The following is a 23,629-nucleotide window of genomic DNA, read 5'->3' as shown; positions in this document are numbered from 1 at the left end:
TTGAAATGAAAGCTATAAAAATAAAACCAACCTTAAATTTTGACAAGAAACTCAAATTTGATCATTGAATACTTATCATATATGTTCAATGATAATCCAGTAAGTTGTAGTGACTAGGAATTAGAATTATTAAGCTATATCATTTAGATATGTATTTAATGTATGTTGATTATGAGTTAATTCATTTCAATCAAATATTCACTTAAGCTTGTATGATTCTTGGTTACTAATTAGATTTTTGTTGTATGAAAGTCGTTCTCTTTCAGCTCCAAATTAGGTATATGATTTTCAATGTTAATTTTTGCATTCAGCCTTATTCGGTGCCATTGGAAACTGTTCCAAATTGGATATATGGTTTCTAGATGATCTTCTTGTTGCTGATGATATTGTTGATCCCGGAATTGTGTGCCCAAGTTCAAAGTGATGCATAATTTGTTAAGTTAGATTAGATACTTACATTTATAGATTTTGTTTTAATTTCAAAACTTAGCATTCGTGTTTTAAACGTTTTATTACTTGTGAATGGATATATTGGACTTTTCATGTTTCGCATGTTTCTATCCAAGTTGGAAACAACCATAATGTTTTGAAATTTGAAGTTTGAAGCTCAATTCTTTTGTGAATGATATAAATTACATGGTTATTGTTACCATCTTTTAAGGGAAAAACAAACAAATATAGGATTATGATCCTGACAAGTTTATGTTGTATTATAGTAAACGTAAATATATTTTTTTATTCAACTCGTAAATCATACATGATTTTTATCTTGATGTTTAATATAGTTCACCAAAATCAATATGTTCTTTTAGGACATATAACTGTCTATAATATAAACTTTAAACAAACATACGACACAAAAATAACTAAACAATCTTTTATAAGATTTATAGTATGGAAACTTTTAGAAAAGCCATTATATTTTTGAACTAATATAAAAAAAAAAATTGACACCCCTAAATGGAGCTTAAAGACGTATTTTTCCAGAAGAACACTAGACATTAAACTTTATAACAAATACATATCATTTATTATTATTCTAAACATAAAGTTTATTTTATGTCATCGACAAACACAAGTTATCAATTTGAAATCTATTTTTAGGAGATTAAGAAAATGTTGGGAAACCTTTCAAAAAGGTTCATTCACATGTTGCTAAAATAGATTTTAAAAAAAAAAAAAACATATTTTATGTTGATCCATGTATATGATATCCGTGTTGACTCATTCATCCATACCCTCTTGTATACTTGTGGTCGATGATTTCTTTCTCATTGTCCAAAATGCTGAAAAATAGTGATTCTACAAACACAATTGAGAAATGTCATATAAATACAAAACACAAAGGAAAAAAAAAAAAAAAAAAAGATAAAAAGTATACAAGATGGGGTGAGAAACTTACTTGCATCATTGCTTTGGGATTCGTAGTGTATGTTGTTTCAATAGTTTTCTCTACCTACTCCCCAAAACATAAAACCATTATTAATTTTTCTTTTTTTTTTTTTAAATTCCACCATCAAATATACTTAAAACGATAAAAAGGGAGACGCATTTAACCTCCAATTCAAATCCATAATTGATTGCGACCCTTTTCACATCTTCCAAACTTAACTCAACTGACATTTCCTGATTTTCAAAAGGTAAAAAGACAGAAAAAGCACAATGTAATTTTCATCATTATATAAAAAGAGATGCTTACATCATCTTGACCATAAACATCAGCAAAGTGATAGAGTAGGGGACCTAAGTTAATCCACACCTGGCAATAAGTAAATAATAAAGTAAATTGATGATATTAGTAATGAGAGAAAGGTGCAATTTGGGGTATATAAATAATTGATGAGAGAAACCAAGTGAAGTACATACTCCCCCTTGTTTAAGAATTTTTGAGATGATTTCAATGTATTCAACAATATTGTGTGCTGTATCAAGGAAGAAGCAAGTTACAACTGAATCCCAAGCTCCTACAATACCCATAAAAAAAGGTTTATTATTTGTGTTTCAAGTGAAATACTTTTACAATGAATTGCAAAACATGAATCATGAAATTAAATTAAAAAAAAAAAAAAGAAGAGTGAATGAGCTTTTGTGTTTGCTATTATATTTATATGACTATATCATACCTACTTGACTTGGGTCACTGTATACTTCAACAAAGTCCCCACCACACATAGAAAAACCTTCTGTAATCCCTGCACTGTCACCAAAAATAAATAAACAAATAAATTTCAAGGGATTTTTTTTTTTATAAAAAAAAAAAAAAAAAAAAAGAAACTCAAAAGGAAAAATGATTACCTTGCAGGATGAATATCTGGGATGGAAACTGGACGAAGCTGATCAGAATCAGATAATGAGTTACAGTTGCTGTGAATCCATGGATGAATAGTCCATTCCCCTATAACCTGAGTCCTAAAAAAAAAAAAAAGATTTATAAATAAGGTAATATGAACAGGAGTAATGAAATTAAAAATGTTGAGAAGATGTAAAACAAGGAATCATACTGATTGAGAATAAAACTTGAACAGATCATCATGTAGTAGGAAAATTCATTTCCTTGACTTACAAAACCTGTATAGCATTATTAATAAAAAGTGAAATAATTAATATTGTATTAGAAATAATGAAAAGAATAAACAAATAAAATGCATACCAAGACATGAAATTTCCAAGGCCAGTCTTCCTAATCCAGCTCCTGGAACTAGACATGTTGGAGGGCTACAAAGATGATGATGATGATGATGATGATGATGATGATGAAACTCAGTTTTCAGATATGTATCCATGAAATGAGATATCAGGAGATAAAAATTCTACCATATGATTGAAGGAAAAAAGAGTTTATATTTGGTAAGATGTAATTATGGAAGGAATGGAATGGAATGGCTAATTCCATTGAAATGAAATAGAGTTTGTTTTTGTTTTGAAAGAATCTGATTATTCCTTACATTTTGTTAATTGTGTTTGTTTTTATTTTATACAATCTATCATGAATGGAATGAAAAAATTATGTAATTACCTTTCTTTACTAATGTTAGGGAAATAGCGTTTAAGCTCTTCAAGAATAGGCCCATAACATTGTTCTCTTTCCTTCTGCCCCTGTGCTTACACATTAAATAAATAAATAAAATGAATGTAAAACATTGTATACATATATTAGAGAAGATAAGATTAGAATTAGATAAAGAATCAGTATAGGCCCCGTTTTGTAACAAAAGACGTAAATGCCCTTCTAGTTCTCATTATTGAAAACAACCCTATAAAAAACAGTCTCGGGTACCTCAGTAGCCCAGTCTCTGACAATATTCCTGATGACACATCGAACCTGAAAATTGTACCAAAAAAAAAAGTTGTTTCAGATAGATATTCTCATGTCATTCATGTTAATTTGTAATTACATAAATCTAAAAAAATGGGGCATGCTTTTTTTTTAAAAAAAAAGAAAAAAAGGAAGAAGAATTATACCTTGTCAACATCCACTAGAGGAACATGGAAATGTGGCATTGAATCTAACCTATCAGGTGATTCAGATTCATGAGGAACAGATGATATCTGAAAATAAAAAACAAAAACAATATCATATCAACATATAACTGGGAATCAAAAAAGGGCTAAATGCAATGTACTTTCATTTTTTTTTATTAAAGTAGAGTGCTTTCATATTTTTTTTTCATATTAAGTCGTAATTTGAAAAATCTACCTATTTCAACATTGTACTTTCCATTTTATTTTTGATATGACATTATATTTTGAGATTTTTACATGTTTATAGCAATGAATGAATAAAAATTGCTTTGTATTCAGATGTTATTGCTATAATTGCTTAATTGGATAAAAAATTTAAAGTAGAATCTCATAAAAGAAAGAAAGTAAAGTAGAATGCGGATATTTCAATGTCTAGTAAGAAATATCAAAAAGGGTTTTTTTTTTTTTTTTTTTTTTTTAAAAAAACAAAAGAATAAAAGTAAACACTCACATCCTTGTTGGAATCAAAAAGTTCCTGATTCTTGACATCTGTAATATTATCGCATCCATCATTATGAGTGTGTGTTTTGCATTCATTTGCAGACTCTGGATCACAGCAATTTTCATTCTTCTCCTGAAATTATATCATCAATATCAATACAAAAAGAAGCAACAAAAAAACGAGAGATTAACAAGCCAATAACAGCTATTCAAGAAAATAATTTGTTGTTTAATGCAAGAAATAGTGATGTGCTTCATTGATTTGTCTTTATGTACTTTTATTTCTTCCTATTGCATTGTTATACTTTAAAGAAGCCATCAATTACAAGAATATCACTAAAATACACAAATAATTGAAATTTGAAAGTACGATGCTATTTCTTACAAAATAAAATGTACCTCATGCCCACTGCAAACTTCACCACATATTGCAGAATGTGGTCTTCCACTTACTGAAGCTGATTCACAAGCACATGGATCCCTATCCCCTGAGTGATGATGATGATGATGATGATGATGGCCACATGAACCATCATCATCATCCAGATGTTCACAAGTTTCATCATCTTGGCTCATATCAACAGGAGGCTCAAATGCCTGAAAAAACAATTATTTGTGAAAAACTTATAAAAAACAAAACATAATAATACAAGCCATAAGTAGTTAAAGAGCAATTAGATCCAGATAACATTACCTTTAGCATTTCAAAAATGAAAAAGGTGTTCTTTGAGATACAACTGCAAAAGTTAAAAGGGAACTAATTAAAGATTTAAAAAAAAAAACAGTAAACTTATGGTCATATATTGATATTAATAAAAATTTACAAGTTTCAGATTATAAATACCGTCTTAGTTTTTGATATTTTAAAGGAAGATGTGCCAAATGAGCCTGAAAAAGATAAAAAGAAATGGTAAACTATATTCAAATATTCAATTGTGTCTCTACATTTCATAATTTTGTGTCTATTTGACATATTCGATACTCTAAGCGATGTTTGACTTCCACAAGATTATGTGTTTCATTTGTTGACTTAGGGTTTTAGTTAATGAAAATAAAAGGGCACCTTGTGAGCCACTGGAAGCCTTCTGAAAGATCTCTCATATCTCTTCACATCCTCCTCTGCAGCCTCAGGGTAACTGCATAAATCAAAAATAAAGGTTTAAATGTTTAATCACTACAGATAATAATTAAATGGCTACATCAATAAATGTTTGAAAGTACAAGTGCTTTTCTATATTATTCCCTCTAAAAGTAACAGCCTCAATTCATGAAGAGGGAATTTTTTTTGGTAATGTGATACTAAGCATTAGTTTTAATGGTGATATGTTTCTTTAGTATCAACTTTGCAGATCAAAATTACTAAAGTGCCTCCAAATGACTCATTCACTCAACTCATCTCAATATTTATTTAAGTTCTCAAATATTCCTGAAGGTATTGTTTCTTTTTAGGTTAAATGCAAGAAATGGTGAAAGTACTATAATTGGGTATGTTTTTCAAAGTAGTGAAGTACAATGCCTAAATAAGAAAGAAAATCAAGCACCCCCTTGGAAAAAAAATCAATATAGTAAGTAAAATTAGGTACTACATGATCAGTATTCATGAGAAACGAACAAAGTTATCTCTTGATCTTGAACATATTACTCTTCATTAATTTACAATCTTCTCTAATGAAATTTCCTTTCTTTGGCCAATGTATAGACATATACACACAGAGCAAATAGAAAAAAGCTTGTTCCTAAAAATGTATTAAAGTTCATATCAATGTCCACTTCGTTTTTGGATCCCATCAATAATTTTCACATTAATGGTATAGTTAAAAATGCACCAAACTGATAGCATTGCCAATAATACGAAGAAGATACCAAAAGTGCATCAACAACAACAACAACAACCATTTAACCCTAAATCAGAAGAGATTGATCACACTAGAAACCTAAATAAACTTAACCAAACTAGATACTACGAGCAATTATCGAGTCAAAAGACCAAACAGACAGTTTACAGCAAAAATAATTAAGTAACTTAATTTATTATGCAATTCAAGCCAATTCAATTCTTCTGCACTAAAACGCTACACTCAAATAAAATAAATAATGGAACTTCAACTATTCGATTAGCTAAGTAATTTAAACATGCAATCAACAAATTGAACATGAATAAACAATATGAAATGGAATTACTTGAGGTAGGCGGAGATGATGCGCCTAAGAGATTTGACTTCTAGGGCTTCTTCGTACTTCCTCCGGCGAAGTTCTTCGTCGCTGTTAGACATATTTATTTTTCTGGTGTTTGATGAAAGAAACAGTGAACAGTTTAGCGGCGAATAATCTTAAACAGATGGGTTGAAACTTGAAACCGATTCTAGATGGGCCTCTTTAGTCCTTTGGTCGCTGTAGTTATTGGGCTGGGCCTGTAGTATTTGGCTTATTTTATAGTTTTATACTATATATAGGTGTTATATTTTATATGGATTAAATAATTTTTTTTAAAAAAAATTCATTTATTTTTTTTATTTAATGAATTATTTGAGTTAGCGATATATGATATTTTTTTTTTCTTTTTGGTTTAACTGAGAGGATGTTTGGGATTGTGTTTTGAAATTAATTAGACTTTTTAAAAATCAACATTAAAAAGAATGTTTGGTACATAAAAACTCACAAAAGGAGTTTCCAATAAGTCATTATGTTTGACTTCTTAAAAATAGTTTATCTCTTCTTGAAATTAAATGACAATATCATCATTTAAACTTTCTTTCATGCTTCTGAAAAAAACTATGTATTATATCATTATAGGTCAACTTTTTATTTATTTATTTATTTACTTATTTCATTCCAACTCTTTTATATTATAGTTGATATATATCATTTGAATCGGTAAATATTTTTATTTTGTTCAAATTTAAAGATGAATTCATTATTTAGTAATTTATTCGGTATTGAAGAAAAATATATTTTCTCTAGACATATATTACTATTTATACAACTTTTTAATCTATACGTGACATAACAAGAAAAAAAATACCCCATGAATCTGATACTTATTTGGAATATTGATATCAACATGTTTAGGAAATACAGCATTTGTATAAAAAAATATAAAGATGTATAAGTGGTTTAGGGTTTTAGAGATCTCTTTATGATACTTTCTTATAACTTTTAGTTGATAAAGTTAAGAAAAACGTTATGGAAATATAGTTCTTAATAAGATAAAAATTTAGTCACAACCTTTGAAAAAAAAAAAAAAAAAAAAATACTAATCGACAAAGTGTTAAAAATAAATTATTGACTGTTATTTTTTAAGTTTACAATCATCGATGTTTTTTTTCCGTTTCTTTCTATTTCATAAAAATATAATTTATACCTTGTTTTGAATCATTCATTATATGCAACACTGTTAGTCTGTGACATACAAATTATTAAATGATAGCGATTTGAGGACACGTGGAATGTGTGATAAGAAGCATGAAAGAGACATGTAAAATAAGAATATAGCATTTATGATGGGCATAAACTTTTTCCAACAGCAGTTCGTGGTCCTTGTTATTTAGGAAATGCATCATTGTCCTTATACTTTTATAAATTGATTTGATCCACTTAATATTTTATCTTGCCTCATGAATCGTGTTGTTCTTCTTCAAAACAACAAACGACAACTTTGTTGAACACCCAAAATGTGAGACATATATTAAATATATCATTTGACATATACATTTTATATTTTTCAAGTTAGAAAATAAATTTTACAATGATATTATATAGTTTGTCGGATAAAAAAGTATGTGGGAGATCATTATCAACCACTAAATTGAAGGTTTGATCTTCCTAGGAATAGAAATATACATTTAAAAATTAATTAAATGAAAATCTATCTACGTCCATATAACTTATTTGAAAGATATATAAATAGTTTAATTTATTTTTTCTTGTGTTTCAATTATATATCATCTAATTAAATTCTATATTACACGGATATTAAAATAATAGAAATCAGAAAAAGAAACATGTAATAAGATACATGCATTCCATCAACTTGAGTTCATATAAGATCTAGATGAACTACCAAAAAAGAAGACAAATAATAATAATAAATAAACCAAAAAAATTGAACAAATCTAAACCAATTCAATTTATTTTAAATTTAGGTTAGGCTATGATTAGGCCTTGTCGTTTATTGGTCAAATCGAGTATTGGACCTCTAAATAAATTGTTAAATCACATGTATATTGCTTCTGTAAAAGAAAAAAAAAATGGAAGACTACATTGATCAAAATACAATTGTAAGGACTAAAAATGTAATTTAACAAACTACCAAACATCGACATCTTCATTCCAACTACAATTTGGCAATTTCACTGAAACGAAGAGGTGTAGTTTGTCCACATTTTGACCATAAATTCAAATCTAAACAGCTTGACTTCTGTAACCTACGTTTCTCCGTTTCGCATATATGTATACTTCACAAAGACCACGACTTTCCATGCCTCAATCTCTCTCTCTAAATTTACGCGCGAAGAAGAGAACATGAAGAACAACCGAACCGGAGGAGGGAAAGTATCACCTAAATGGATTATCATTTTCAGCATCTTCAGTTTCGTCCTTGGCATGCTCTTTACAAACAGGTATGTGTGTTCTCTGTTTCGTGAAATCGAAACTGAATTTGGGTTTTCCAGTAACGATCTTACGAAACCCATTTGATCGGTGCTGTTATTGTTTATGGGATTTTGTAATTTTGATTGAAGTCGGTTGCTGAACAACAATTAATTTGGAATCGAGTCCTTTTGCTTCTTTAATCTCTGGTTTTGACTAATTTTAGGGTGTGGGATCCAATTGAATCCGATGGGAGGATCATGAGGCGGAAAGAACAAGAGACAAAATTCGTCACCGATGATTGTATAACAAACAAGGTTTTTGCTCACCTTACATGATTATAGATTCTTTGTGGGTTTATTAAACTGAGGTGTTCTTCGTGGGTTTATTAAACTGAGGTGTTCTTCGTGGGTTTTTGTTTCAGGATAATGATCTACTGGGAGAAGTTCATAAAACCCAACAAGCAATCCAGTGAGTACTTTCTTTTCTACGAATTAATCGTTACTCTATCTATGTGTGGTTGTTTTAATAATGTGGAGTATTGATCATTTCTCTTGTATGTTATAGGATGAAGAATTATAGATCCAAAATGTAGGAATGTAGTAATTGCTCTTTTTTGAATGACATTGCTATAATTTGTAGTTTTTTTGGAAGTACAATGTTGTGATAGGAAGAAATTAAAGTGGGATGATATAATAAACAAATCAATAGAAGTAGATTGCTATTACTTGCATTTAACCTAATGACCTTTTTATTTGAATTTACAAGATCATGATTTGTTTGAATGGTGATAAAATCACTTTATAATGATACACACATACACACATAAATAGGTGTTGGAATTTAATTTGTTGGATTCTTGGAGGTCTAATAGGTCACTAGGAAACTCGATTTCAGAGCTGAAATTGGAGCTCCCAAGCAATCAAAATTCATCCAAAGAAGTGAAAGATGATAATTTGATTTCTAATAAGACAAAGACAGTTGAAGACAAGATTGAGAGAAGGAAAAAGGCGTTTATGGTTATTGGGATTAACACTGCTTTTAGTAGTAGAAGAAGACGTGATTCGATTAGGGAAACATGGATGCCTAGGGGTAATGCTCTCTATAGTCACTTCATATACTACTTTTTCCTATCTCTAAGGCTCTGTTCGTACTTGATATCTCATATGTGCAAAAAGACGTAAATACCCTCCTCATCATCACCATCAACAATAGCCCTAGAAAACTTCTCCTCCCGTGTAACAAACGTTGGAGTGGACTTGAATAAATAAGCTTCCTAGAGGTACTTGTGATGATGAGGGCATTCATGTCTTTTGAACAGACGAGATATCAAGAGCAAGTTCATGTTCCACCATTTGCAAGTTTTGTCCCTTTGACAACAATTTGGTTCAATGGGGCTTAATGTCTTTTTTCCTTAAAATACTTGAAATTTTGTTGTTTGACTACAGGCGAAAAGCTACTTCAACTTGAGAAGGAAAAGGGTATTGTTGTCCGATTCATGATTGGCCATAGGTAACCTTCTTTTTTATTTTTTTTTATTGCATATGTTTATTTATTTGGAGTAATGCTTTTGCCTATGAATGTAGTGACCAATTGGTAATATTTGATATTTTGACATTTTTTATATAATTAATAATATGATTTAATTCCCAAAGAAGATAGTTTAGTGGCTAAATCGATAAAATGGTGAAAATTTCATGTGCTTTTTTGTATTTTGACCATATAGCTAATTTGACTCCTAAAAGTCAAACATTGACCGTTTATAGTAATTCAAGTTATCTAACCCAATTTCTATTCGTTTTTTAATTTTTAACTTTTATTCTTTTGCAGTGCGACATCTAAAAGCATTCTAGATCGAGCCATCGACTCTGAAGAAGCTCAACATAAAGATTTCTTTAGGCTTGTAAGAAAATGTTTCTTTTTTATTCCAATCAAGTGTTTCTTCACATAAAATTTTGTCGAGATAAATGATGTTTAAAAAATATTTGAGAAAATCACAACACACTTGGAGAATGGAAGAAGAAATGTTAAATGAGAGCAAACTTAGAAAAAAGTTAGGACTTAATATGAGTTAATGGGAATATCTCCTTCTTCTGACTTTCTCTATTAAGTTGTTCTTTCTGTACTAATTCAAAAAAGCAACACTCATATATAACCTTATCCAATTATGTCATGTTAAGATTAACTAAAAAAAGAAACAAGATGTAAGACTAAATCAAAATACACGAGTAATAATTGGTTTTGCATAATCTTTTGTCATAGGAACATGTTGAAGGGTATCATGAATTGACTGCTAAAACACGCATATTCTTTTCTACTGCATTTACCAAATGGGATGCAAAGTTTTATGTCAAGGTGGATGATGATGTTCATGTCAATCTTGGTATGTTTTTTTTTTACTTTTTTTTTTTTTAATAATTTCTCCCATTGCATGAGAATTACAAAAGTTTTCATTTTGGGATGTTCCATGAAAATTTCAACATTTTTTGTTTTTGAATATTTTGAGTTCTGAACTATTTTCCCCCTTTGTTGATTTAGCCACTTTACTATCTTCTATAGTGATTCAACCATTATACTAATTTTTGACTTCTTAAAAAAAAAACCTTTTCTCTTAAACTTACTTTCACCATTTTATCGATTTGGCTCCTTTACTACTTTTTTATGATTATTATAATAATAATTGTTCGGTGACTAAATCGATAAAGAATATTAGTCCAATTTTTTTGAGCCGGTTTCTTTTTTAGCTAAAGTTTTTAGTTTTACCTATTTGACCTCTTATCTATAAATCCGTTTTTTTACATAAAAGTGTTGCTTATAAATTATAACCGTTAATTTTTTTTTTTTTTTTTTATGTAAATGTGAATTTTGATAATTTTGAATTAATTTTTGATGCAGGCATGTTGGCTACAACTCTTGGAAGATATCAGTCAAAACAGAGAGTGTACACAGGGTGTATGAAATCCGGGCCTGTTCTCTCCCAAAAGTAATTCATTTTCATTATTCCATTTTTTTATTAAAAGACCAAAATACCCTCATTATATATTTTTAAAATTTAAAAAAACAAACATTCCATTACTATAAAAAAAAAATAAAAAGCTTAGAGATTATATTATACAACTTTTATTCATATTCCAAACACCTTCTTACATTCAAAATCCATCAGTCTTCTAGCTCGATAAATAAGCCTTTATTTTTATATATATTTTTTATTGTGTAGGAATGTGAAATACCATGAACCTGAATACTGGAAATTTGGAGAGGAAGGAAATAAATATTTTAGGCATGCAACTGGTCAGATTTATGCCATTTCTAATGATTTAGCTGCATACATCTCCACCAATCAGTAAGCCCCTGTTTATTTATTTATTTACTTTTATAATTTTAATAATGATGCTTTAAAAAATATTTGAGAAAATGATGCCACACTTGAGGAAAAATGGAAGGAAAAAGTAAATCAGGGTAAATTTCTTAAAAGTTAGGACTAAGGTTGTGTTTGGCATACCACAGGTAGCTGATAAGCTAACGTATTTTTTGAGCTTTTTTAAATTGACATGTTTGGCAACCCAAAAATTAGCTTATAAGCTAGCTTTTCAATAATCTACTTAGATTAGCTTTTTTAACATTTTCCGAATATACCCTTAATTCGTTATAGAAAACATATTCTTTTAAATATCCTTTTATGTCATTTTATATCTTCCAGCTAGCTTATCAACTAGGCTAGCTTATAAGCTAGCAACCAACTTTTCAACTAACATCTAGCTTTTCAACTATTAGCTAGCTTTTTAACTACCAACTAGCTTTTCAGTTAGTCTTCCAAACATAGCCTTAATAAAAAAGAAACACCCATAAATAGTTTTTATTGGATCAAGTCCCAAAAGTCAACAAGAAACAAAACCCAAAGTCTCCAATTTTTATTTCTGTAAGTCAAATGTAATACTTTTTCAAAACCAACATTCATGAAATTCCTTCACATATTTTTATTGTTTCTTTTGTGAAATTGGTGCTTTTAAATTAGATTTAAGTTTTATATCAAATATCAAAAACATATATAGTATATTAATATCATAACCTGAAGTTTAAAACTAGTTTGTTTGACTCCAAAAGTCAAACATGAGGTATAATCATAAACCTTAACAATTTTAATATAATGTTTTTAGGCCGATTTTGCATAAATTCGCTAATGAAGATGTGTCACTTGGTGCTTGGTTTATTGGTCTTGATGTTGAGCACATTGATGATCGCAACATGTGCTGTGGGACCCCTCCTGGTATGTCCTCTAATCTCAAATAAACATTATTATAATTTACAAATAAATATAAACAAATTAACCAAGTATTTAAATACATAAATTATAACCAAACAAATTTACTTTAAAATAACGCTTGTTAAATTTACGAATATGGTTTATTTGTATTAATTACTATAAATTTGCAATTGAAGTAGTTAAAAACCGGGTTCTGTAACATGTAAACTATAAACAAACCAAATACTTAAATTAAAAATTGTACAACCCACAAAAAACACATCGTTTACATTAATTATTAGATTTATTATTTTTAATTTATGTTATAAATTCGATGCTGAATTGACATAGATTGCGAATGGAAGGCAGAAGCGGGTAACGTATGCATTGCATCATTCGATTGGAGTTGCAGTGGAATTTGTCGCTCAGTTGAAAGACTCAAAGATGTTCACAAAAGATGTGGTGAAGATCCCGCAGCTCTTTGGAATGCACAATATTGAAAATATAACGAATTATATCCTTAAATCAGTTAGTTAGAGCCAAATATGATGAGATCCGATTTTCTGTAACGTTTATCTTGTGTGCTAATACGTCTTTACTTATACAACAAATATATAATGTTGCAGAAAAAGAAAGCAAAAATTTTGGTTAGATAGTGGTGCAAAACATTTAGTTGTATCGCTATTTGTTTATATATGATCCAAGAAATAGGAGCAAACGATTTGTTTGATGAATTTGGGGCGAATTTGATACTCTTGAAACTGTTGTGGTAATATTTGGGCGTCTTCAACCCGTGCGTTTATGGAGTTAGAATTCTCCGATCCAAAATATTCCCAACTCCAAAACTACAGCATTTATGGAGTTGAAATGCTCCAATTATATATCGAATATCCCTTACAATTTATACACATGTCATGGATAGTAACTTAAAGTATTGTTTGTAATAGTAATGTGACACACATGGTGTTTTGGCTTATTGATATGCCTGCTTTTACTTTAGTTGGGTGATGAGAGTTTGACTCCTTACATCTATTTTTTTTCTCTCATAAGGCTCTTGGGTATGGTGGCTGACTATAAGAGCAGCTTAAGAGTGATTTGGCACCCAAGCGTGAACACAGTCCCAACTTTTCATAGTCTTAATATGGCGTAAGGTGGTTTACGGACGGCTACAAGGGAGAGAGAAGCTCTCTCTCTCTCTCTCTCTCTCTCTCTCTCTCTCTCTCTCTCAAATGTAAACAACATCATGGTGTTGGTGGAATAGTGTTGTGATTAGATGACCAAAACCTCTGCAATAGCTTCATCTGTTGACCACGCCCACGAACCTACTTTATGGCGTTTTTTTATCATACCATGAAGATGAAGATAAATGGTGTTAGGTGGAGCTATTTATCTTTTATATTTATAACTAAATTAAAATAGACTTGATGCTTGATTTCCTATTTGGTAATTATGTTTTACATTAGATTATAGTGTTTGGAAAGGTGTTTGAGATTTTTTTTTTGAAGTTAAAAAGGACTTTTGTCAAAAAGAAATTATTGACTTATGAATATAAGAAAATGAGTTTTTTTTTTAAATGTTTAGATTAGCTTTTTATTGACAAAAGTCATAAGTCAATAAGTTAAAAAGTGTTTGGTTCTTAAAATTATTTTTTGTTTGTTTTTTATCCTAACGAGTTATAAATCATTTCAAAAAGTCATAATTTGTTACTTCTTGAAAACTTCTTTTTAAAAGCTAAACAAAAAAGAGTTTTAAAAGTTATTATTAGATCTCCAAACACTTGTTTGATTTATTGACTTTTCAAGAAGTCAACAAGTTAATAAGAAGTTTTTAGACGAACATTCAAATATCCTCTAGGAGTGTTTTTTAAAATGATTTATTAACTTATCCACTTTTTCAAATAACCAATAAGTTAAAAAAAATTGTTTGGTAAACACTAACATTTTAGGGGAAAAAAAACTAACTTTTTTGAAAAGCCAAGAATTGTTGACTTTTCCAAAAAGTTAATAAAACACTTCAAAAGTTCTCCCCTACATGCCCTAATGTTTTAGTATTTATTATTTTTACAATAGCAACTTATAAGTTTATACTTACAACTACTTTAAGTTTGTTATTCTATTTAAAATTTAAATTACTAATAAATACAGATTATTTACTCTTTTTTTTTTCAACCCAAACTGTTTTTATGAGTTTTGTCCAATTTTGTTTTTATAGTTTCTTTTCAACTTTGTTTTTATATGATTTTAAAAAATTAGTTTGCTTATTTTACAACCTAGGTTGTGATTCATTTTTACAAAATTGTTTTCTATGAAGTTTTTTACAACTCTTTTTGCATATTCGTTTTATGAATGTTTTCAAGGGTTTAGGTTATTTTTGGTCACTTAACTTTTGGTTTTGTGATCATTTGGTCACTTAACTATTTTTAAGTTTTAAAATGTTATCAAACTTTTGACTTTGTGCTCATTTAGTCATTTTACTTTTGGTTTGGTCTCATTTAGTCACCTAACTTTTAGATTTGTGCTCATTTAGTCACCTACTTTTAAAATTGTGCTCATTTAGTCACACAAATTTCAGAAAATTTTAAAAGTTTAGCGACTAAATGAGCACAATTTTAAAAGTTAGATGACTAAATGTGACCAAAACAAAAGTAAGTGACTAAATGAACACAAAACCAAAAGTTTGATGACCTTTTAAAAGTTAAAAAGAGTTAAGTGACCAAATGAGCACAAAACCAAAAGTTAAGTGACCAAAAATGACATAAACCTTTTTTTTAAATAAATTTATTTACATGTATGGAGGTATGTAAAACATATTTGTTTTAGAGATATTAATTTGCTTCAAACTGAAGGGCACTTTTACGTATAATTGGACATAATCCACTATAAATTGTCTTACTTATTGCAACATTTTCCATCGGGTCTATTTTTTTTTTCAATCAAACTGCATCAAGTACCATCATCATGGTGGAAAATAGCGTTGTACTTTGCAATTCGCTTACATGATGACACCCATAATACACAAAAGCATATATGAATATACATTGGTATTTCTTTTATTTCCTCTATTAATGACATGATATAAATTTTAAATTGATTTGTGTCCATGTTAAGGTTTTAAGGATGAAACAACCATTAAGAATCTTGTTCACTTTGTGAAGTTGATATGTTAGGTTTGAATAGATTGTAATCATGTTTATGGATGAAATACTTAAATAAAACTACTATATAGAACATTGTCTAAAATTTGGTCCTATGAAACCTTATCCATATCGAATTGTGTTGTTCAAACGAACATAAGATCATCCGTTACAATGTGTGGGGTGTAAACACTACTTTAACAACATTTTCAACTCAAAAAACGTGTTTTCCATATTACTCCAAAAATGTTGTAATATTATTCATCAACTTCACAGAGAAAGATTAGGTATTCATGCGAGCCATATGGTGGTGTGGTACGTGGTAGGTTTAGTAACCCCCCGCGGCCAAATTGGCTCCAAAACAAATAAAAAGGTGTATGTCGCATTCATAAAGGATTGTCATTGATATACTTGAGGAAGGTAGGAATGGCGTCAAGTAGGGGTGTTGATCGGGTAATTTTTTCGGGTTTCAGGTAATTCGGGTTTTTCATGTTAGAAAAATACCCATTACCCTACCCAAACTAAATTCGGGTAATTTGAGTGGGTAATTCGGGTATCGGGTCGGGTTTGGGTAATTCGGGTATTACCCGAAATATATACTTTTATTTTTTAATTTCACCTGAAAATAAATTTAATGAAATAAATATATCGTGCTTTGGTAGTATTGTTTATATAAACAAACGAGACATAAACGGAGTTACTCAAACTTTGAACATTGAGATTTTTTAGTCAATAATACCTGAGATATCAAGTAATTTTTTAACAACTTAATCTAATCTAATAATATGTTAAAAAACAAATATTTAAAGATCTTAATTTAAAAGTTTAAAATGTTTAAGATAATTGTAACCATAAGTTTTGCAATGTTCTAAAGTTTCGTCAAGATAATGAGTTTGTTAGTTGCAATAAAAACTATAATTTATAAAACAGATAAGTTTTAAAGAACATGATGATATATAAACAATTAATTTTAATATTGTTAGTATCGTATTGTCATAATAAATAGATTCATGTTTTACAATCATGATAGTTAGTTTAAACGTGATCAAATACCTGTTATATAGTACAAGCTCTATAAAAAAAAAAAAGAATTTTTTAAATAATTTGGGTAATTCGGGTATACCTTAAACCCAAAAAATGTACCCTTTATCCGACCCGAAAAAATAGGGTTACCCGATTACCCGAAATTTTTTACCCGATACTCGATTTACCCAATACCCGAAAAATTCGAGCGGGTAATTCGGATATCGGGTATTTTCGACAGGGCTAGCGTCAAGTCCACATGGCTTTTATGGGTTGGGCTATACACGTGCTATAATGGGAATTACAATGGGAAGCAAGACTGTAAGGCAATACAAATTTAAGAATGCAGTTACTCAAAAAATAGAGCATGGTTTGAGATGAATCACCTTTTGGACCATTTTTAGTTAAAAAAATGGTGTTATGGTTTAAGATTGTCTTAAAGACAAAAGTGAAAGCATATAAGCAACAGTGATGTTACTTTATAACATATAAATTAGGGGTAAAGTGTGGTTCCATTTAAACCAAACTAAATTGACAAGTTTGGTTAATAGGATTACTTTAGGTGCTACCAGATCCGTTTTTGATTTTGTTTCTCTTGGGTTTTTCATTACGTAAATGAATACAGATAAGTAGATAACAATTAAGATACACTTAGGGCGCGGGCCTAGAATTTTTTTGAGTATAGGAGCAAATTCAAAATACAAAACACAACTTATATATTCAACAACTTTTTATTTTTACCTTTTATCTTCTTCAAAGTCACAACTAACAAACTAACAAGCAATATATTATTTTAATGTGTAATGTTCCGAAAATCATAACATAAAAATTTTTGTTTCTAGATTAATAAATTGTTAATACATATTTTTTCCATAAAACCAAGACAACCAAGATTTTGGATGATTAAGATGAGAGATTGAGTCTGATCCTTTAGATGGTACAAAAATTTAAAATTTTATGGCATTGTTGTAAAACTTTTGGCTTTGTGGTACGTTTGTAAAAGCTATTATTAGTGTGGCAATTTTCTAAAAACATTTAACTTTGTAGCTTTGTAAATTCGAAAATGTAACATAAATACTTCCGAGACGAGGCTTCGTACCCTCGGCAAAACCCTTGATCAGACCACTCTCAGTCGTCTAGTACAACTCTTCTCCTCAGGCGACGGCGATCTTCTGTGCTCCGGTAGCAACGCGGTAGGGCCTTCTTTTGGATATCTGGCTTCTTATCTTAAAGTTTTAAGCTTTTATTGGGTATGTTATACGTTTGTATTACTAACATCTCATTTGATTTCGTTTGTTTGCTACACGTTAGGGCTAATGGTCGAAAAGATTAAACTCCGAAAGTAAAATTTAAATTTGAATCACAAATAGTATATTTTCGAACCCTAAATTAGGAATTCGGTGCTGTGATTTACGACATTGCAGACATCGACATGGAAATGGCGTTTTTAAAATGATTGATAACTTGAAGACTGAAAGTCTGGAACTAGATTCTTCACCTCTTTAGTTATTTGGAGCAATGATTTTTAAACTTGATGAAATCCGATTTCAGTTAGATCCTTCATGAACTTCAATTACGGATGATATCATTTACATCCAAACTTGCCCTTCCGCACTAGCTTCATCTCTTCCCTTTTGACTTCGATTTGCTGCCTTTGTTGCTGTTTAAGTGAATTATAATAGTTTAAATCTGTACACTCGAAGTGAAACTTTACCACCATTGGTGCCCTATGCAGTACAGTGCACATCTGAAAACTGAAGCTTTTTCTTCTGTCTCATCAAGCATCATCTCCCAGTATCAATCATGCAGCAGGTGAAAGATTTAATTACTTTCTTATAATTTTTTCTTCTCTATCTATAATTCTATCGTTTTTGGTTATCTTGGAGCTTTCTCCTTTTTTGCCTCACTATCTATTTTCATGGAAATCAAAGGCTGGTGGTGGCTCAGAAACTGAGGTGACATGGGAGGATCAGCAGAACATTAACAAATTTGGGAGATTGAACAATCGGTATCATGAACTTGATGATGAAATAAGGATTGCCATGGTATTTTTTTTCTTCCAAAAGCAAGTACTTTCTTTCAGTCAGAAACCATATTGTTCATGTTATATCAACAGTTAATATCCCCCTTTGTAGTATTTCTTTTTGACTTAATGGATTTAACGAAAGAACTTAATCTACTAAACTATATATGCACTTGTCATTCCATAGGAACAAAAAAGCTTTTTGTCTTTAAGATGGATTGGATTGGAAATTCTTGAAGAAATATGATTCCTTTCATTTTGTTAATTTTCATTCCTTGTGTAGTTTTTTTTTCTTCATTCCATCATTCAATGGAATGAAGTATTTGCAACATAACCTATTTTTATGTATATAGCTCTTACTGACACATCTTTCTTTACTAAATTTCATGACTATAGTTAAATTAAAGTTTTATTTTCTAGAAGTATTTCAAAATTATTATGTTTATTAATTTTTTAAAATAAATTAAAAATGATAGTTAATAATGTATACCATAGAGCTCAAACTATGCAACATATCTACATAGAATATACTGTGTGGGACCACGATTGACATCAATGAGACAAAAGTTGAAGCTTTTTGTCTCACCCTAAAAGGTTAGAAAAGGACATGCTCTCAGTCTCTTGTCTTGACAAATGACATAAATGCCCTTTTTATCCTCAACATCAAAATAGCCCTAGAAAGCTGGTCCCATCCCATGTAACAAATGCAGCCGTAGGCTGCATTTGTTACATGGGACACAGGAGGGGACTCCCCTCCTGGGCAAGCTTTCTAGGGCTATTTTCAATGTTGAGGATAAAAAGGGCATTTACGTCATTTGTAAAGACAAGAGACCGAGAGCATGTCCTTTTCCAACCTTTTTAGGTGAGACAAAAAGCCTTTAACTTTTTGTCCCATTTATGTTGGTCTTGGTCCCACTTCAGTGCATGCCAAACACAGGACAAGGTCGTCTGTTATGTTAGCATAACAAACATGTGAATTTGTTTGTGTGAGTGGTGTAGGAAGCAAATGAGAATTTTGAGGATGCAAGCAACGAATTGATTCTAACGGATGAGGAGGTGGTTCGTTTCCAAATTGGTGAAGTGTTTGCTCATGTTCCAAGAGATGAAGTGGAAATAAGAATCGAACAGATGAAAGAGACAACAACCAAACATTTGGAGAAACTCAAGGATGAGAAGGAATCGGTAGTTGCACAAATGGCGGATTTGAAGAAGATTTTGTATGCTAAGTTTAAGGAGTCAATCAACCTTGAGGAAGACTAGACTGGTTGGTGGCATCTCATTTTATTATTGTACCTTGTGCTATGCATGTTGTACTCTGCATATCGAGTACTGTCTACCCTTTTTTGGAAAATTTCAAAACTCCAATTCTGTTTTGTTGGTTTGTTACTTGCATAAGAATATTTGATACAGATTTTGGAAACGTCATAGATGATTTCAAGTAGGGGTGTGTATTGAAATAGCAACCTATTTTTATTTATTTTCAACTATTATAGCATCATACTTTGATTTATTGCGAGTAAGTTACACGAATGGTCCCTATGGTTTGGGGTAATTTATGTGTTTGGTCCCTAACTTATTTTTTTAACTCGGAAAGTCCCTAACGTTTGTTTTTGTCTGTCTTATCTAAAAAAAACTATTATTTAAATAAGAAAAAATTGTTGGATAGGTAGGGTAAAGTGAGGGGGTTGGGGTTGGGGTGTGTTTATTTAAATATTTTAAAAAATCAAGGGCAAAATAGTTTTTTTAGGTAAGACAGGGACCAAGCGTGTAACAAAAACAAACACTAAGGACCTTCCGAGTTAGAAAAATAAGTTATGGACCAAACGTGCAAATTACCTTAAACCATAGGGACCATTCGTGTAATTTACTCGATTTATTGCATATTTTTACTTCTAAAGGCATAGTGCTTTGAAAAACTTTCCTAATTATAGCTTTGTACTTTCAATTCTCTTTCTTATTAGAATATTTCTAAAAAATCTACCGGATGATGGCATCGAAAATTTAGTTGACAATGCTATAAAGAATATATTTTCAAGAGTTTACTGGTGGAATAGGAAGAAGAAAGTAGGATATTATAAAAAATAAATCAATGAAAATATTGTGTGGTGCTGATGAGAAATACACAACTAGTGAATTACATTTTGAAAACACATCTAAATGCAATTTTGTTTGCTCAACTATCGAGGTATTTTTGCATTTTGTTTTCATAGGAATGGAATCTATCAAAAAGTTTGAATCCGAAAGAATTGGAAAAAAGGAATTGTAATTGTAATTGTTGGCCCATTCACCAACTATGGGTCTATGACATCCTTAACAAAAAATTATATATGTTAGTGATGGTGGATATATATTTTTTTGGAATGACATACAAAATTAAAAAAAAAAAAAAAACAAAACAAAAACACTAACAAGAAACTGACAAATAATTACAAAGTACAAGCTAAAGTAGGATTTTGAATCCAAAATGTCCGGTCCATCTTGTATTTTTCTTCTTCCTATTACAAACCTAAAAAAATGATCTAGCTACTATATTATAAAAAATGACCGATTTCTTTGGTCTCTCCGTTCCAAGAAGACAAGTATTGCAAAGTTTCCACATAACCCAAAACCTAGTTGAAAGCCCGTATTTTTCGTTAGATTTATGAGAAACTCCCATTTACATTATTGAATAAATGTAAATTGTATTGTACATAAATAAATAAACGAGAAGTTTCTTACTAGTTATGTGTTTACGAAGTGATTTTTGTATTTATAATACTGTATTTATGTTATACGGTTAAATATTATAACAATATAATATTTGTATAAAAATACGGTTAAAAACGTAACGAAAAACTAAAAATATAAATTAAAAATAAAAACGTAATTATGATAAATGATCTAAACGAAAGTCGTAGTATTCATCAATACGAACTCATCGATATAAAGAACATCCAAATCTAACTACATACGAATAAGATATGATTTTTCGTAGTTTTGCGTTTGACACGATACATTGTATGTGTCGTAAAAAGTGAGATGAAGATCGGTTGCTCATTGGACAAAATAATCTAAATGAAAATCGTAGTAATCGTCAATACGAAATTGATGATATAAAGGATGTCGAACACGGAGTTTGTATGAAGAAGTTATGAATTTCGCAACGTTATTTACAATATAAGCCTCATCGAACCGAAACACAAAAAATCAAATAAGAATTAGCTGATGAAGTCTAACTTAAAGGTGTAGTACTCTTCGATACGAAAGTGAGGATATAAAAACCATCGAAAACATAGTCCATATGCAAAGTTATGATTTAGAAAAGTATTAAATCTGGACCAACCAGGAACCGACACGTGGCACCACTAGAGGGAGACACGTGTCACAATCATATGTCACCCTTCCTCCCACGAAAAGCACTCGGATCTTGACACGTGTCGGTGTGCAACACGCCTCCCTATTTTGCCTATATATTCGTTCGTTTTTCTACTCATTTGGTTGCCGATTCTCTTCAAATTTCTTCCAAACTCTCCCGATTTCTCGTGGCCCAATCTTAGGACTTCTTAGGTGTTAGTAGCGAAGATATGGAGCACTAGAAGTCATGGAGAAATAAAGCTATTAGTTTCAAAGTTTTGACCGCGTAGTGTCCGATATTTTGCTAAACAACCTGTAAGTCGAGCTATGCTTACCGTACTTTAAGTATAACTTATATTTATGTTTATAAACGTTATTATGGACTTATAAATAAGATTTATCAGTAATACCAGTCGTTATACTAATTGATCTACTTACGAGAATGATGTCTAGGCTATATTGCTGAGGTGCTTAAAGTGGATTTTCCAAACAACATATCTTTATATCTCAAAGGACTCCTACTGTTAGGCTTAATAAAGTGTTGTGCCAAATGTATGCTATTAGGGTTTATTTATTTTGAAATGGTCATGTCTATGTTTGGTTTAGTATCTAAATATACTCTATAAATAGCGTGCATGTAACTTTAGGGTTACAACTTTTGAAGCTCTCACAGAAAAGTTTCGTCTTTAAGAACTCTTCTAGAGTTGTGTTTAATACAATCATTCGGCTCACTTTTGATCATTATTGTCTCTTATCATTTATTCATCTCTTTAATATAGAATCTATCGATCTTTATTTTTATTTTAGTTGGTATCAGATCAAGAGATAGTATAATCAATTCGTTATTCTTTTGTCGAGTAAAGGGTTTTGTTAGGGTTTACGATTTTCTTAGATATGTTCTTATTGTCTTAATAGTCTTAATCGATTGTAGATCCCAGATCTAGATCTCTAGATTTCCCTTGAACTCGATTCAAGTTTACACATCTGGTTCTATATTTGTTTCAATGAATTCTTGATAATATGCCTAACGACGATCCTCACTCTCTTTCATTCAATCTATCAGGCAACATTGGATCAACGACAAGGATTCCAATCCTTTTTCCAGAAGATTATAAGGTATGGGCTCTTCACTTTGAAGATTACGTTCTTGGAATCAAAGAGCATGGTACCTCGATATGGCATGCAATGACGCAGGAAATGTACACGTATTCGGGTACCAAAAAAGAAGTCAAAACTCTGGTGCATTATAATGCACTCATTATTGAACATAATGATATTCCAAAGGATGAGAAGAATAAGCTAATATGTAATATAAAGGAAATGA

General features: G+C 30.3%; 3 protein-coding genes across 6 annotated transcripts; 2 read left to right on the top strand and 1 right to left on the bottom strand.

The window, feature by feature from the left end:
- Nucleotides 1-995: 995 nt before the first annotated feature.
- LOC145048947 (uncharacterized) lies at nt 996-6,288 on the bottom strand. Its single transcript, XM_078997599.1, has 18 exons — nt 6,145-6,288; nt 5,027-5,099; nt 4,808-4,851; nt 4,658-4,700; nt 4,363-4,560; nt 3,974-4,096; nt 3,463-3,549; nt 3,278-3,322; nt 3,017-3,096; nt 2,651-2,715; nt 2,502-2,568; nt 2,296-2,409; nt 2,124-2,197; nt 1,867-1,964; nt 1,700-1,759; nt 1,558-1,626; nt 1,403-1,456; nt 996-1,302 (listed from the first exon to the last, which is right to left on the bottom strand). The coding sequence occupies exons 1-18, from the start codon at nt 6,234-6,236 to the stop codon at nt 1,225-1,227; spliced, it is 1,464 nt and encodes a 487-aa protein (XP_078853725.1). The 5' UTR covers nt 6,237-6,288; the 3' UTR covers nt 996-1,224.
- Nucleotides 6,289-8,322: 2,034 nt separating this feature from the next.
- LOC145048948 (beta-1,3-galactosyltransferase 7-like) lies at nt 8,323-13,527 on the top strand. 2 transcript variants are annotated; one of them, XM_078997600.1, is made up of 11 exons: nt 8,323-8,582; nt 8,777-8,867; nt 8,975-9,021; nt 9,416-9,642; nt 9,999-10,062; nt 10,381-10,453; nt 10,813-10,933; nt 11,446-11,533; nt 11,768-11,893; nt 12,708-12,817; nt 13,145-13,527. In XM_078997600.1, exons 1-11 carry the CDS (start codon nt 8,485-8,487, stop codon nt 13,291-13,293), a joined length of 1,194 nt encoding a protein of 397 aa, XP_078853726.1. In that variant the 5' UTR covers nt 8,323-8,484; the 3' UTR covers nt 13,294-13,527. The 2 variants fall into 2 exon arrangements, with proteins under 2 accessions (XP_078853726.1, XP_078853727.1); XM_078997601.1 differs by having other exon boundaries at nt 8,324-8,582; nt 9,425-9,642.
- Nucleotides 13,528-17,999: 4,472 nt separating this feature from the next.
- Nucleotides 18,000-20,482, top strand: AIP3 (ABI3-interacting protein 3). 3 transcript variants are annotated; one of them, XM_078958241.1, is made up of 4 exons: nt 18,000-18,142; nt 18,685-18,761; nt 18,881-18,994; nt 19,972-20,482. In XM_078958241.1, the coding sequence occupies exons 2-4, from the start codon at nt 18,753-18,755 to the stop codon at nt 20,230-20,232; spliced, it is 384 nt and encodes a 127-aa protein (XP_078814367.1). In that variant the 5' UTR covers nt 18,000-18,142; nt 18,685-18,752; the 3' UTR covers nt 20,233-20,482. The 3 variants fall into 3 exon arrangements, with proteins under 3 accessions (XP_078814367.1, XP_078814369.1, XP_078814368.1); XM_078958243.1 differs by having other exon boundaries at nt 18,006-18,142; nt 18,690-18,761; XM_078958242.1 differs by having other exon boundaries at nt 18,038-18,199.
- The last annotated feature ends 3,147 nt before the right edge of the window (nt 20,483-23,629 follow it).

This window comes from Lactuca saligna, chromosome 5, assembly GCF_052625555.1.
Source record: "Lactuca saligna cultivar CGN05327 chromosome 5, ASM5262555v1, whole genome shotgun sequence".
NCBI lineage: Eukaryota > Viridiplantae > Streptophyta > Magnoliopsida > Asterales > Asteraceae > Lactuca > Lactuca saligna.
This window is presented reverse-complemented; position numbering and strand designations above follow the sequence as displayed.

What these genes read in the sequence shown, in the direction of transcription:
- LOC145048947 (XM_078997599.1), bottom strand. Translation starts at nt 6,236, where the DNA reads ATGTCTAACAGCGACGAAGAACTTCGCCGGAGGAAGTACGAAGAAGCC. An exon ending in ATCATCTCCGCCTACCTCAA is followed by an intron (nt 5,100 to 6,144) that starts GTAATTCCATTT and finishes TGATTTATGCAG; the next exon opens with TTACCCTGAGGCTGCAGAGG. An exon ending in TCATTTTTGAAATGCTAAAG is followed by an intron (nt 4,561 to 4,657) that starts GTAATGTTATCT and finishes TTGTTTTTTCAG; the next exon opens with GCATTTGAGCCTCCTGTTGA.
- LOC145048948 (XM_078997600.1), top strand. Translation starts at nt 8,485, where the DNA reads ATGAAGAACAACCGAACCGGAGGAGGGAAAGTATCACCTAAATGGATT. An exon ending in AAAACCCAACAAGCAATCCA is followed by an intron (nt 9,022 to 9,415) that starts GTGAGTACTTTC and finishes GGATTCTTGGAG; the next exon opens with GTCTAATAGGTCACTAGGAA. An exon ending in TGATGTTCATGTCAATCTTG is followed by an intron (nt 10,934 to 11,445) that starts GTATGTTTTTTT and finishes TTTTTGATGCAG; the next exon opens with GCATGTTGGCTACAACTCTT.
- AIP3 (XM_078958241.1), top strand. An exon ending in ATGAAATAAGGATTGCCATG is followed by an intron (nt 18,995 to 19,971) that starts GTATTTTTTTTC and finishes TGAGTGGTGTAG; the next exon opens with GAAGCAAATGAGAATTTTGA.